This window comes from Lithobates pipiens, unplaced genomic scaffold (assembly GCF_037356315.1).
Source record: "Lithobates pipiens isolate NorthernLeopardFrog02 unplaced genomic scaffold, aLitPip1_a1.2 Scaffold_22, whole genome shotgun sequence".
Lineage (NCBI taxonomy): Eukaryota > Metazoa > Chordata > Amphibia > Anura > Ranidae > Lithobates > Lithobates pipiens.
The window spans coordinates 7,285,136-7,301,334 of NW_027507784.1; the positions used below are offsets into that span (position 1 = coordinate 7,285,136).

The following is a 16,199-nucleotide window of genomic DNA, read 5'->3' on the forward strand; positions in this document are numbered from 1 at the left end:
GGAACAGTGAAGGCAGCACCTGTAGATGGTTTCTCATATGGAACACAGTTTGGATTTGGACTTTCTGTTTAGGTTTTGATGCTTTTTTGACTGTCTAGAGTTTTGACTTCTTATTAACCTAAAATCAGCACAGTTTTGTAGTGGTATATTTTAACCACTTCAATACAGGGCACTTTCGGCCCCCTTCCTTCCCAGCCCAATTTTCAGCTTTCATCGCTCTCGCACTTTCAATGACAATTGCGCGGTCGTGCTACGCTGTACCCAAATGAAATTTTTATCAATTTGTTCGCACAAATAGAGCTTTATTTTTGTGGAATTTATTCACGACTCGGTTTTTTATTTTTTGCGATATAAGCGAAATTTGGAAAAAAAAACAATATTTTCTATTTTAAAAGAAATCCAATAAAATCAAATTTTGTCATAAATTTAAGCCAAAATGTATTCTGCTACATGTTTTTGGTAAAAAAAATTCCGTTAAGTGTATAATAATTGGTTTGTGTGATCACGGACATATGTACGCAAATGATCATGTACATATGTGTGCAGGTGATCACGTACATATGTGTGCAGATAATCATTGGAACATGTGATTTTAGTGGGACATATGTGGGGGACATGTGTTTTTTTATTTGGGGACATGTCTTTTTATTATTTGGGGACATGTGTGTTTTGGGGACATGTGTGGTGACATGTGTATTGTGGTGACATGTGTGTTTACACTGTGTGGTGATTTGTGCTTACACTAGACTGGTGATCAGTGAGTAAAAAGCTGTAAAAAACAGCTCATACTCACTGATCACCAGCCGGCTGCAGCGCTCTGCTCTCCTCTCCTCAGCGATGACTTCTGTGTGAGGAGAGGAGGAGCCGATTGCCTAGCAACCGGCTGTTTGTTTACATCACATGACGGCCGTGATTGGACACGGCCGTCATGTGATCAGGAGGGCCAATCACAGAGCCCTCCTGCCGATCCGAGATGCGCCGTGTCCGGGTGACACGAGCACATCGGGATCGCGCCGCTGCGCGGGCACGCGCGCGCGCGTGATTCCCCCTCCTTCTGAAGGACGTTCCTGAATGTCCTAACAGAAGTAGACGGCTCCCACCTGGCCGTATATGTGCATTGGCCGGGTGGGAAGTGGTTAAGAAAGCAGCTTGTCATTGAACTTTTATAAATCTCATGCAAGGGACCTCTGTATATTTCTAGTGTTTAGGAATGCGGGTTTAGCTTTGATAAATTCTCTATCACGATGAAGATGATGCTCCTCACAACATTGTGAAAGGCTTTTCTGATATCCTGGTTCCTTAGACTGTATATCAGAGGATTGAAGAGAGGAACGATTATGGTGTAAAAGACGGACAATGCTTTGTCAGCTGCAAAATTATGATTAGTGCTTGGCTTAAAATAATTAAACATAGAGGAGAAATAAAATATGAAGACCACGGTCAAGTGAGAGGAACATGTAGAGAAAACTTTACTCCTTTTACCTTTAACTTGTATTTTCAGGACAGTTTTGAATATATAGACATAGGGCAGGAACGTAAGCATTATAGAACATGCTGTGAGAAGGCCACCCAAGAGAAAGATGAGGAGAACGTTAATGGAGACATCACTGCAGGAGATCTGAAGCAACTGGGGAAGGTCACAGAAGAAATTTTCTATAATATCCGATCCACAAAATGTTAAATTTAAGACATAAAGTGTGTGGACCAAAGAATGGATACAACCGAGAAACCATGCGATGGATGCCAACTGTACACACAGTTTCAAATCCATGAACTGTGTGTAATGTAACGGCTGACAAATGGCAATATATCGATCGTAGGACATGACCGCCAACAGAAAAATCTCAGCGTTGGCATAAAATATAAAAAAGAAGACTTGGGTTACGCAGGCCTTTTTGGGAATTTTTCTAGTCTTGGTGAGAAGGTCAAACAACATTCGAGGGACGGTGACTGAGGAATAACAGAGGTCCATGCCGGCCAGGTTCCCGAGGAAGAAATACATAGGGACATGGAGGCGAGAGTCGGTGACTATGAGGACAATGATCAGCAAATTCCAGATTAATGTCAGAAGATAGATGAGAAGGAAGAAGAGAAAAAGCGGGAGCTGGAGAGCCGCAAGGTCAGATAATCCAGAGAGATATAATTCATCAAAATGTGTCTGATTCCCCATTGCGATATTTTTCCATTCATGAATTTTTTATGATGAAATAAAAATATATATAAAAATCAATCAGTCAACAAGAATTTACTTTTCAGTTAGTCGTCAGATTCGATTGATACAATTTAAACTATGAGATTTAGATATTCTTGAAGAAAAAAAAAATAAAATAATCCACATGTAGATTTAAAAACTGGTGCAGAAATCAGGAGCCAGTTTCTTATCACTATCGGCTTTTCCAAATGTTATAATTATTTACCAGAAATCTTGGACTTCCTGCAGAATACATAGAGCAGAGAGTGATTCCAGTTGTCGTTTTATCCAAGATAAAAAAAAAAAAAATATGACTTTCTGTAAATTTTATATTTATTTTTATTTGTGCGGTAGTTCTGGGAGGGCAGGCTGCATTAATAGGACTCAAAAAAAAAGGTTCCAAAAACTTGACTTAAAGCGGAGGTCCACCCTAAAGTGGACCTTCCGCTCATCGGAACCCTCCCCCCCCTCCGGCGCCACAATTGGCACCTTTCAGGGGGGAGGGGGGTGCAGATACCTGTACAGTACAGGTATCTGCACCCACTTCCAGGATAGCTCTCTGCGGAAAGGGGTGTAGATTACGCCCCTTTCCGCAAGTGCCCGCCCCTTTCCGCAAGTGCCCCGCTGCCTGCTGGGAAACACACAGATCCCAGAGGCAGCGGGGACCGTCCTTCTGCGCAGTAGGGAACCGGGAAATGAAGCCGAAAGGCTCCATTTTCTGATTCCCATACCCAAGATGGCGGCGGCAGCACCCGAGAGACGATCTAGAGATCGGCTTCGGGGTGCCGACATCGCGGGCGCGCTGGGCGGGTAAGTGTCACTATTTTAAAAGTCAGCAGCTGCAGTATTTGTAGCTGCTGGCTTTAAAAAAAAAAAAAAAACGCGGAGTCCCGACGGACTCCCGCTTTAATCAGTCCACAGATTATTTGCCCAAAAAGTCTTGGGGATAATCCAGATTTTTGTTGACAAATGTGAGATGAGCCTTTGTGTTCTTTTCAGTCAGCAGTGGCTTTGGCCTTGGAACTCTCCCATGGAGACCATTTTTGTCTCTTTCTTATTGTTGAATCACGAACACTGACCTTACCTGAGGTAAGTGAGGCCTGCAATTCTGTATGTGGTGTTCTGGGTTCTTTTATGACCTCCTGGATGAGTCGTTGTGCTCTTAGCCCTTGTACACACGGTCGGAGATTCCGACGGAATGTGTCCGATCGGAGCGTTTTGTCAGATATTCCGACTGTGTGTGGTCTCCATCGGACTGTTTCCGTCGGACCAAATTTTCCAACTTGCCGGAAATATTTTCCAACAAAAATGCTCCGATCGGACATACTCCGATCATGTGTAGAGAATTCCGATCGGACAGAGTGCCACGCATGCTCAGATCAAATTCCTACATCAAAGCTATTGGCTACTAGCCTGAACGTAGTCCCGTCGTAACGAAATTACGTCATCACGTTCTGAAAGATCGGATTTTCCGACAACTTTGTCCGACCGTGTGTATGCAACAGTTTTGGACAAAATCTGACGGATTTGGTTGTCGGGATCTCCGACCCGTGTGTACAAGGGCTTACAGTAATTTTGGTAGGTCGGACACTCCTGGGAAGGTTCACCACTGTACCACGTTTTCTCCATTTGTGGATAATGGCTCTCACTGAGATTCACTGACTTTGTTACCCTTTCTAGACAAACACGTGTCAATCACTTTGTATCTCATCTGTTCTTGAATTTCTTTAGATTGCAGCATGATGTGTGTATTTTTGAGATCTTTTAATGAGCTTCACTTTGTCAGGCAGCTTCTATTTAAAGAGGAAGTAAACCCTGATGAGTGTTACTTCCTCTTTCATTCCCTGCAAAGGTAAAGCATAATGGACTACTATGCATCGCATCGCATCGCATTGCATAGTAGTCCATTATGTGTCACTCACCTGACACAGTAGTCAGCGATGTCACCGCTGTCCCCTGTAGTCCGGCACATCCATCTTCTTGGTGGGTCTCGCTGCTCCGCCGCTGTCATTCGGCGAAGCCGCAATGACGTCACTCCCGCGCATGTGCACGCGATCTGCCACGCGTTGCATATTTGCCGTTGGCGGTGCCGCGCTCAGTGCGCCTGCGCGCCGTAGACAGCGGTGCCTGTCTTTCGGCAAATATCTCCTAAATCGTGTAGGTTTAGGAGATATTTCTTGGACCTACAGGTAAGCCTTAATCTAGGGTTACCTGTAGGTCAAAGTGGTTTGTAAGGGTTTACAACCACTTTAAGTGATTGTAAAGTCTTGTTTTGTTTTTTAAATAACAAACATGTTATAATTACCTCCTCCAAACCTTTGTGTAATGGTTTTCCTCTTCTTGGGTCCTTCTTTGCTGCTCCTGGCCCCTCCCTCTTGGCGAGTGCCTCCACAGCCAGAAGCTTGCTACAGGGGGCACCCGAGCCGAGTCACAGCTCTGTGTGTGTCTATTCAGACACGGAACCCCAACCCAGCCCCGGCCCCTCTCTCCCATGATTGGCTAACTGACTTTGCTTGACAGCCGCAGGAGCCAATGGCGCTGCTGCTGTGTCTCAACCAATCAGGAGGAAAGTCCCGAATGGCAAAGTGACTCGTGGACATCGCTGGAGAGAGAGAGAGAGGGGCTCAGGTAAATAATTAGGGGGAGTTGAGGAGGCTGCTACACCCCAAAGGTTTTGTATCTTAATGCAATAGAACCCATTAAGATAAATAACCTTCTGCCTTGACAACTCCTTTAAGTGGTTTCTTGATTCAACAGGTCTGGCAGTAGTCAGGTCTGGGTGTGGCAAGTGGAATAAAAAAAAAATCTGGTTAATCATAGTTCATTCATGATTTAGCAGGGGGGGAGGGGGGGCAATTCATTTTTCACATAGGGCCAGGCAGGTTTGGACAGCTTGTGTCCCTAAATAAATGAAATCATCATTTAAAAACTGCTTTTTATATTTACTTGGGTTATCTTTGTGTAATAAGAAAATTTGCTTGATTATTTGAATTCATTTAAGTGTGACAAACATGCAAATAAAATAAAAATCAGGAAGGGGGGTTGCTTTTAATTTTTGTGGTTAAATCAGAAACAGAAGAGCCTGAGAACCACTACAAGCAGCAGCAGCAGGCAGCAGCGGGGGCTACCGTAAAAATGATCAGATATCTCACCCGATCACATTTACTGAACAGATGATCTAAGCTAAAAAAAAAATGACACCTGAAAAGTTTGAATTCAACACCACACATATCCTAAAAGAAAAGGTTTGTAAAGGTTTGTTTCTATTTTTTTTTTAAATAACAATAATGTCATACTTGCCTGATATGTGCAAGGGTTTTTGGCACCGATCCTCCATTTCTAGGGTCCCCCGATGGCACTTCTGGCTCCTCCTCTTCGGCGAGTGCCCCCCACAGAGACCTTTTCTCCCTGGGGAACCCATATGGGCATGCTCCCGAGTCCTTCTTCTCCGTCCATTAACACCGAGAGCAGGACTTGGCCCCGCCCCCCCCCGGCTCCCATATCACTGGATTTGATTGACAGCAGCGGGAACAATGGCTCCCGCTGCTATCAATCTATCCAAGGAGGACAACGGCTGGAGCTGCTGGGCTCATTCTAGTCACTGGAACCATTGGGTTCAGGTAAGTCAAGGGGGGGGTCTATGGGGGGGGGGGGGCAGCTGCATCACAGAAGGTTTTTCACCTTAATGCAAAGAATGCATTAAGGTGAAGCACTTTGATACTTTACAAACTTCTTTAAGATGCACCGAAATATAGCATATAGCTAGAGAAACTGACATGGACACACTCGATTTTTTTGCATTGTGAGAATATTTATTTCCATGATCATTAGGCGTATTATAGACATTTTTAGGGTGTTAACAATTATTAGATAGATTGAGAAGTCGTCATTCCAAAAAAAAAAAAAAAAAATATATATATATATATATATATATATATATATATATATATATATTATAAGGAAAGAAGAAAGAGAAAACAAGAGCTACCACTAAAGTGTGTTAAAAGCTCGTGTCCGTTATCTACGATGGTTAAAGTGGTTGTAATGTAAACTCTTACAACACACTTTGACCTACAGGTAAGGCCTAGATTAAGGCTTACCTGTAGGTCCAAGAAATATCTCCTAAACCTACACGGTTTAGGATATATTTGCCCGAAGACAGGCACCGCTGTCTACGGCGCATGCACCGTAGACAGCAGCGCGCAGGCGCACTGAGCGCGGCATCTTCAACGACGGAGTTGCCACGCGTGTCGGCTCCCGTGCGCATGCGCGGGAGTGACGTCATCGCGGCTTCGCCGAATGACAGCGGCGGAGCTGCGAGACCCCACCGAGAAGATGGATGCTCCGGAGCTACAGAGGACAACGGTGACTTCGCTGGCTCCTGTGTCAGGTAAGTGACACATAATGGACTACTATGCGATGTGATGCGATGCGATGCGATGCATAGTAGTCCATTATGCTTTGCCTTTGCAGGAAATGAAAGAGGAAGTAAACCCATCAGGGTTTACTTCCTCTTTAAACCTGTGCTCTGTCCACGGACAATGTCCATGTCCATAACATCCTTGTCATACTAAGCTCATGACTTGCGGCCTTGATATTGTTTTAGCCACTTCAAGTCTAGGACCTTTTAAAATGGATGTGAAGTGGTTAATGTTTTAGTAGGGAAAGGAAGTCCTTAATCGCTTCAGCCCCGGAAGATTTTCCCTGACCAGAGCACTTTTTGCGATTCGGGCACTGTGTCGCTTTAACTGACAATTGCGCGGTCGTGCGACGTGGCACCCAAACAAAAATCGACGTCCTTTTTTTTCCCCACAATTAGAGCTTTCTTTTGGTGGTATTTGATCACCTCTGTGCTTTTTTATTTTTTGCGCTAAAAACAAAAAAAGAGCGACCATTTTGAAAAAAAACTAAATTTTTTTAAACATTTTGCTGTAATAAATATCCCCCAAAAATATATAAAAAAATGTTTTGTTTTTTTCCCTCAGTTTAGGCCATTACGTATTCTTCTACATATTTTTGGTAAAGAAAATCGCAATAAGCGTATATTGATTGGTTTGCGCAAAAGTTATAGCGTCTACCAAAAAAGAGGATCGTTTTCTGGCATTTTTATTATTATTACTTTTTTTTTTTTTATTAGTAATGGCGGCGATCTGCGATTTTTCTTGGGACTGCGACATTATGGCGGACACTTCGGACACTTTTGACACTATTTTGGGACCATTGTCATTTATACAGCGATCAGTGCTATAAAAATGCGCTGATTACTGTGAAAATTACACTGACAGGGAAGGGGTTAACCACTAGGGGGTGATCAAGTGATTAAGTGTGTCCTAAGGAGTGATTCTAACTGTGGGGGGATGGGCTTCTACTCACATGACAGCAATCACTACCCCCGATGACAGGGAGCTGTGATCTCTGTCATGTCACAAGGCAAAACAGGGAAATGCCTTGTTCACAGAGGCACTTACCCATTCTGTGGCTCCGTGACATGATCGCCGGGAGACTGGCAGATATGGAGTCTGTGGGCATGGTCACGCTGTACGTGGCGGGCATGTGCGTGCCCCATCGGCGGTGCTCGCGTGCCCGCTAGCCCCTCCACTTAAAGGGGACGTACAGGTACACCCATTTGCCCACCGCTGCCATTGTGCCGACGTATATCGGCCCGCAGAGGTCGGCGAGTGGTTAAAGTGGTTGTAAAGGTAGAAGGTGCATTCTATGCATTAAGATAAAAAAAGCCTCCTGTGTGCAGCTCCCCCCTCAGCCCCCCTAATACTTACCTGAACCCCCTCTCTATCCAGTCCAAAAATGCCTTGTTCATCCGGGACACTTCCTTCCTGATTGGCTGAGACACAGCAGTGGGGCCATTGGCTCCTACTGCTGCCAATCAAATTCACTCAGCCAATGAGGAGAGAGAGGGGGGTGGGGCTTAAAAACGGCTCTATGTCTAAATAGACACTCAGAGCTGCAGCTCGGCTTGGGTGCCCGCATAGCAAGCTGCTTGCTGTGGGGGGGGGGGGCACTCAACAGGAGGGAGGAGCCAGGAACCCAAGAAGAGGAGGATCTGGGTTGCTCTGTGAAAAACCAACTGCACAATGATATGTTAAGTTTAACATGTTTGTTATTTTAATTTAAAAAAAGAGACTTTCACTTTAATCATGATATTCCCCCATGATTAAGCTCCGGAGACAGAGTGAAACGTGTTGGGGGCATGGCCTGGATGGAGACCAGGCTGCGGCTGTTATACAACTCCTCAAAGGGTTTTGCTGTGCAAAATGACGTACCTGTGCGTGACTTTTTTCTGTGGGTTGAGGGCATGCATGAGCCAATCTACAGTTCCGGTGGACCCGATGCCCGTTAGGACCCGCCAATCTTTCCTAAGGCAGACAGAACAGCAGTCTGCTTATGTAAATAAGGCAGATCACCATTCTGTCAGAGGAAAAGATGGAGATCTTGTGTTCCTGCTAAGCAGTAACACCATTCTCTGTCTTCCCTATTCAAAGCACCCCCCCCCCCCCCCCCACAGTTAAGCCTAGATTAAGGCCTAGATTAAGGCTTACCTGTAGGTCCAAGAAATATCTCCTAATCCTACACGGTTTAGGAGATATTTGCAAAAAGATAGGCACCGCTGTCTACGGCGCATGCCGCTGCTAACGGCGATATGCTGTTAGTTGCGGCTCCCGTGTGCATGCGCGGTGGTGACGTCATCGTGGCTCCGACCAATCACAGCACCAGAGCCACAATACCCGGAAAGAAGATGCTCCGTGGAGGAGGGGACAGCGGTGATATCGCTGGCTCCTGTGTCAGGTAAGTGACACATAATGGGCTACTATGCGATGTGATGTGATGCGATGCGATGCATAGTAGTCCATTATGCTTTAACTTTGCAGGGAAACAAAGAGGAAGTAAAATCCATCAGGGTTTACTTCCTCTTTAATCCTTAGATCACCCCCGATGTTAACCCCTTCCCTGCCAGTGTCATTAGTACGGTGAAAGTGTATTTTTTTTTTAAGCACCGATCACTGTATTAGTGTCACAAAAAGTGTCACTAATGCCGCGTACACATGACCGGGCTTAAGTTCGACAGACTTTCGATGGAGTTCTGACGGAGTTCTGACGGAGTTCTGACGGAATTTTCGAATGAGCGGACTTGGACACACACAATCACACCAAACTCCGATGGATTCGAACATGATGACGTATGACTGGACTAGAATAAGGAAGTTCATAGCCAGTAGCCAATAGCTGCCCTAGCGTCGGTTTTTGTCCGTCGGACCAGCATACACACGAGCGGAATTCTCGGTAGGAACTGGGTCCGGCGGAGTTCTGGCGGAAAAATTTGAAACATGTTCCATTTCTAAAGTCTGTCAGACTTCTGCAAATCAAAAGTCCGCTGCAGCCCACACACGATCGAATGGTCTGCCGGAATTGTTCCGTCGGACTTTTGATGTTGAAAAGTCCGCTCGTGTGTACGGGGCATTAGTGTCAGATTTGTTCACCGCAATGTAGCAGTCCCACTAAAAATCGCTGATATTAGCCTAAATTGATTAGGAAATTTGATTCTTTAATCTTCTTCTTTTTTTTCGAAATTGGTGGTCTTTTTTTGTTTATTTTGCAAAAAAAAAAAAAAACTGCAGAGGTGATCAAATACCACCAAAAGAAATCTCTATTTGTGGGAAAAGGATGTCATGTGCAATAAATGACCTGATCATGCGGGGGGTGGGGGAGTGGGGTTGGCTTAACCTTCCGAAGCTGAAGTGGTTAAACAGGATTTTAGAATAAATGATAGAATACAATGTACTAATAATAATAAAATAAAATAATAATACTAGTAATACAACACAAAAAAATGAAGTTAATTAAACTTGAAGTGATTTTCTTTGTTTTGTTTTGTTATGTTTTGTATAAAGTATACTGTAAAAAATTGTTAAATTGTACTTCATTATATAAAGAGTAGTTCACCCCCCACCAAAAAATTAAAAGTCAGCAGCTACAAGTACTATACATGGGTGTCCGCAGGTAGGGGCAAGGGGGGGGGGGGGGGGGCGGGGGGGCAATTGCCCCCCCCCCCCTCCCCTTGAATCATCAAGAAGGTGTTGCAGTTGCCAGATGTAGGGTCCCCTGCTTCTCTTGGCTGATTGGCTGCCTGCCTGTTTACGTGTTGTATGGATCCGTCCGGCGCCACCCACTCATATATAAGGATGTACATTCTCTAGGCTTTATTTATATGGGCATGGACTGGGGGGGGTGCGCCTGGCCTGAGTAACTTCCAATACAAAGTGACCCTGAATTATCTCTTATCTAACACATATACCTTTCCACTGTTTTATAAGAAATAATTCAGCGTCACTTTGTATTGGAAGTTACTCAGGCCAGGCGCACCCCCAGTCCACGCCTATATAAATATAGCCTACAGAATGTACATCTTTTTATATGAGTGGGTGGCGGCGGCCGGATCCACACAACACGTAAACAGGGAGGCAGCCAATATACCACGCCCATATAAATATAGCCTAGAGAAAGTACATCTTTTTATATTGCATGGGTGACCTTAAAATGATGCCAACCCCCCCCCCCCCCCCTGAAAAAAGTTCTGCGGACGCCCATAGTACTGTAGCTGCTGACTTTTAATATTACGACACTTACCTGTCCATCGAACCCGTGACGTCGGCACCCCCAGCCAGTCTTCCGATCAGCTCTTGGGTGCTGCCGCCGCCATTTGTGGTAAGGGAAACTGGCATTGGAAGCCTTTCAGCTTCACAGCCGATTCCATAGAGCGCATGCGCGAAGCTCGCTGTGCTTTACAACTGGCCTGGCGGCAGAGGAAGGAAGAGGGGGCCGACCTTCAAAAGGAACGCTGCTGCGGTGCAGTCTCCCAGAAGTTGGGACGAGTACCTGTCAAAAAACAGGTCCCCCCCCCTCCGAAAGGTGCCAAATGTGGCCCCGGAGGGGGGGAGGAGATAAGCGGAGATTCTACTTTTGGGTGGAACGCCGCTTAATTTTACAACGTTGCTGTTAAATAAACAGTCCTGTTGTAGAAAAAAAAAATGCCCTGTTCCATAGGAGGTGTACAGGTATGAGAACTGAAGTGGTTAAGCAGTATTTATGTATGTCATAAGGCCCGTACACACGATCAGACTTTTTGACAACAAACATGCAAATTAGCAGTTTTGAGGCAACATCCGACCCGGGTGTGCGCTCCATCGGACAAAATTTTTCGGTTTTCATCTGACTTTTGTTGGCTGTGCGAACGGACAAACTTTCCGGCAACAAAAGTCCGATGGAGCAAAGTCCGATCGTGTGTACAGAAAACCATCGGACTTTTGTACAAAGTACAAACACGCCATGCTCAGAACCAATGCAAAAGATCAGACAGCAATACAGAAGTTGACCAAAGGTGGCAGTAAAGAGCAGAAAACCCCACGTGATTTGGTGAAAGTTGGCTGAAAAAGTCCTGCCGTGTGTATGCAATACAAGTTCACGGCCGACGCCCTTTGTACAAAAATCCAAGGGAAAGTTTGTACAAAGTCCTATCGTGTGTATGAGGCTTTAGGCTTTACATGTTATTTAGCATTGGTTCCAACATAACAAATTGGGAATAAATGCTGCAATAATGCTAAATGTAAAGGCCCGTACACACGACAGGACTTTTTGACAACAAACATGTAAATTAGCTGTTTTGGAGCAACATCCGACCGTGTGTACGCTCCATCGGACAAACTTTTTCGGTTTTCATCAGACTTTTGTTGGCTGTGCGAACGGACAAACTTTCCGGCAACAAAAGTCCGATGGAGCAAAGTCTGATCGTGTGTACAGAAAACCATCGGACTTTTGTACAAAGTACAAACAGACATGCTCAGAACCAATGCAAAAGATCAGACAACAATACAGAAGTTGACCAAAGGTGGCAGTAAAGAGCAGAAAAACCACGTGATTTGGTGAAAGTTGGCTGAAAAAGTCCTGCTGTGTGTATGCAAGACAAGTTCACGACCAACGCCCTTTGTACAAAAATCCACGGGGAAAGTTTTTTACAAAGTCTTATCACGTGTACAGAAAACCATCCGACTTTTGTACAAAGTACAAACACGCATGCTCAGAACCAATGCAAAAGATCAGACAACAATACAGAAGTTGACCAAAGGTGGCGGTAAAGAGCAGAAAAACCCACGTGATTTGGTGAAAGTTGGCTGAAAAAGTCCTGCCGTGTGTATGCAATACAAGTTCTCGGCCAACGCCCTTTGTACAAAAATCCACGGGGAAAGTTTTTTACAAAGTCTTATCACGTGTACAGAAAACCATCCGACTTTTGTACAAAGTACAAACACGTGTGCTCAGAACCAATGCAAAAGATCAGACAACAATACAGACGTTGACCAAAGGTGGCAGTAAAGAGCAGAAAAACCTATGTGATTTGGTGAAAGTTGGCTGAAAAAGTCCTGCTGTGTGTATGCAATACAAGTTCTCGGTCAATGCCCTTTGTACAAAAATCCATGGGAACGTTTGTGCAAAGTCCTATAATGTGTATAAGGCTTTACATGTTATTTAGCATTGGTTCCAACATAACAAATTGGGACTAAACGCTGCAATAATGCTAAATGTAAAGGCCACGACAGGACTTTTTGACAACAAACATGCAAATTAGCTGTTTTGGAGCAACATCCGACCGCGTGTACGCTCCATCGGACAAACTTTTTCAGTTTTCCTGGGACTTTTGTTGGCTGTGCGAACGGACAAACTTTCCGGCAACAAAAGTCCGATTGAGCAAAGTCCGATCGTGTGTACAGAAAACCATCGGACTTTTGTACAAAGTACAAACACGCCATGCTCAGAACCAACGTAAAAGATCAGACAACAATACAGAAGTTGACCAAAGGTGGCAGTAAAGAGCAGAAAACCCACGTGATTTGGTGAAAGTTGGCTGAAAAAGTCCTGCCGTGTGTATGCAAGACAAGTTCACGGCCGACGCCCTTTGTACAAAAATCCAAGGGAAAGTTTGTACAACGTCCTATCGTGTGTATGAGGCTTTACACGTTATTTAGCATTGGTTCCCACATAACAAATTGGGACTAAACGCTGCAATAATGCTAAATATAATGTAACATAGATCTGCGACACGGATTTAGGGATTTTTTATTTATTTTTTACAAGTGCTATAAACGTATTACATTTGGCAAATAAATCAAGTTAGTAATAGCAGGTTACAGATCTTATGCAATAATAAAAGGCAGATTTGAATTATTATTACCTTAAATCAAAATCTGTAAAGTAAAAAAAAAAAAAAAAAAAATACATAAAATAGACTAAGCAAGATTAATAAATACAATGGACTGATACCTATCACATTTATAATAAAAAATAAAAAAAAATACCTGTGAATTTCTAAACTGGTAAAATGTAAATTTTTCTCGGTTTTCCTGAATTGTGATGCCTGATACTCTGGCAAAGGTAAATGCTAATGGAAATTTGGAAAGGGAAGTCCCCTCTGGAAGGGTCAATTCAGTGGCAGCAAGGCTGATGTGAAAAAAATAAATAAAAAAAAATACAAATGTAATACACTAATGTAATAAAAAATAAATATCATAGAAAATCTGTGTGACATTTCTGATCATAATACAGTTTTATCAGCCTTCTATACTTATATTTATAATACGGAAATGTCCCCTGACATCAGAGCACACAGAGGAGTATATTAGCTCCGCATTGATCTAATAAATGGCTCCTCAGGAAAATTAATCTCTACAGAAAAAAAAATAAATCATCTTCTGAAATAACTAGGGCTGTTACTAATTAAAATTTTCATGTTCGAATAATCGATTTTTTTTTTTTAAATTGATTAATCAACTAATTTCGATTAATTTATAACGCACATACAGATCCAACTACTCTAAGCCCTTGTACACACGGTCGGAGAATCCGTCGGAATGTGTCCTATCGGACCGTGTCGTCAGATAATTCCGACTGTGTGTGGTATGCATCGGACTGATTCCGTCAGAATCTCCGTCCGACCCAATTTTCCAACATGTTGGAAATATTTCCCGACCAACTGGGCCGGACGGACCTAATCCGATCATGTGTAGAGCATTTTCATCGGACCAAGTGCCACGCATGCTCAGATCAAATTCCTACATCAAAGCTATTGGCTACTAGCCTGAATGTTGTCCCATCGTAACGAAATTACGTCATCACGTTCTGAAAGATCAGATTTTTCGCCAACTTGGCCCGACCGTGTGTATGCAACAGTTTCGGACACAATCCGTCGGACTAAATCCAACGGGCAAAATCCGACGGATTTGGTTGGCAAAATCTCCGACCCGTGTGTACGTGGGCTTAGCTGATCTCCTTGCATTGCAGCTCTGTATTAGTCAGTGGTAAAAGTGGTATACACTATATATACAATCACCCGACACTAGTTAGTTTCCACAATCCATGACTTGACTTCACAGTTCACACAAATACCTTTTAAATTCAAACTGTAGCACTGACGTAAGTCATTTTTTTTTTCCCCCACAGTAGCGTGACAACCCCTCAACCTTCCGGTCTAACGAATCACTCTCACCTTATGGCATGGACCCCTGTGCAAACAGGTGGTCATGCAAGCGGGTATCAAAAGGGTTAACACAGACCACAAACTTCTCTCACGTCTCCTTAGATCTCAGCAAGGATGCCGGGTCATGGGTAAAAAGAAAAGATCTCAGTGCTCACCGCTTAAAAATAAAAAAAGCGTTTATTGATTGGTTTCAAAAGTTTTAGCGTCTACAAAATAGTTTTATGGCATTTTTATTATAATTTTTTTGTTTTTACTAGTAATGGCGGCGATCTGCGATTTTTATCATGACTGTGACATTATGGCGGACTAATCGGACTCTTTTGACACTATTTTTGGGACCATTGTCATGTATACAGCGATCAGTGCAATAAAAATGCACTGATTACTGTGTAAATGACACTGGCAGGGAAGGGGGTTAAACACTAGGGGGCGATGAAGGGTTTAAGTGTGTCCTAGGGAGTGATTCTAACTGTGGGGGGGGGGTGGGCTACTGACAGCGATCACTGCTCCCGATGACAGGGGAGCAGTAGATCTCTGTCATGTCACTAGGCAGAACGGGGGAAATGTCTTGTTTACATAGGCATCTCCCCGTTCTGCCTCTCCTCACCGCAAACCGCGGGCCGCCGGCGAACAATCGAGTTTGCTGGACCCGCGGCGGCAAATTACTACTCCACCATCCCCCCCCCCCCCCCCATTAAATACAGAAAAGGCAGAAAAAATTACCATTACATACTATTAAATAGACAAAAAGTGCAGCGCTGGGTAATAAACTAATAATGCAAGTGATTATGAATGAAAACCGTGATTAACCACTTTGCTCCGGTAGGACGTCCTGGGTGGTTATATCTGAATGATGCCTGAGGCCACAGACATCATTCAGATATCGGCGTTTTCAGCCGGCGATTCCCTGCACCATAAGAATGATCATAGCTGCTGTTCTGCCGCTTGATCGTTCTTACAGGAGGTGGGAGGGGATGCCCCCCCTCCCGCCGCCCTCCGGTGCTTCTACCGACTCACCGCTTCCATCGGTGAGTCGGTCACAGGATCCGCCGACCCCCGGATAATACCATAGAGATTTCCGGCGGACCAGATTGTCACCCGGAGTCTCTATGATCGTTCGGAGGCCAGGCCTCCGAACGATGTTATGTTATGACGTCACGCCCGGCCTCTGCATTCAAAATAACGGCGCCGATTTGGCTAGGAAGCCAGGATCGGTTTTGTTTTGTTTTTATTTTAGGCTTCCCAGCCTAGAGGTGCGTAACTGTAAATATGTCCGATCGTGCCATATTCCTATTACAAGGGATGTTTACATTCCTTGTAATAGGAATAAAAGTAATCAATTTTTTTTGAAGTGTCAAAGTAAAAAAAGAAAAGTAAAATTAACAATAAAAAAAAAAATAATTAAAACGCCCCTGTCCCCGTGAGCTCGTACGCAGAAGCGAACGCATACGTAAGTCGCACCCA

General features: G+C 44.1%; 1 protein-coding gene across 1 annotated transcript; it reads right to left on the minus strand.

Annotated features, from left to right (window-relative positions):
* Nucleotides 1-1,154: 1,154 nt before the first annotated feature.
* Nucleotides 1,155-13,708, minus strand: LOC143925313 (olfactory receptor 5AR1-like). The gene is made up of 2 exons (XM_077449894.1): nt 13,558-13,708; nt 1,155-2,434 (listed from the first exon to the last, which is right to left on the minus strand). The coding sequence occupies exon 2, from the start codon at nt 2,168-2,170 to the stop codon at nt 1,205-1,207; it is 966 nt and encodes a 321-aa protein (XP_077306020.1). The 5' UTR covers nt 2,171-2,434; nt 13,558-13,708; the 3' UTR covers nt 1,155-1,204.
* Nucleotides 13,709-16,199: the final 2,491 nt, after the last annotated feature.

Excerpts from the sequence above, each read along its gene's own strand:
- LOC143925313 (XM_077449894.1), bottom strand. The coding sequence starts at position 2,170 with ATGGGGAATCAGACACATTTTGATGAATTATATCTCTCTGGATTATCT.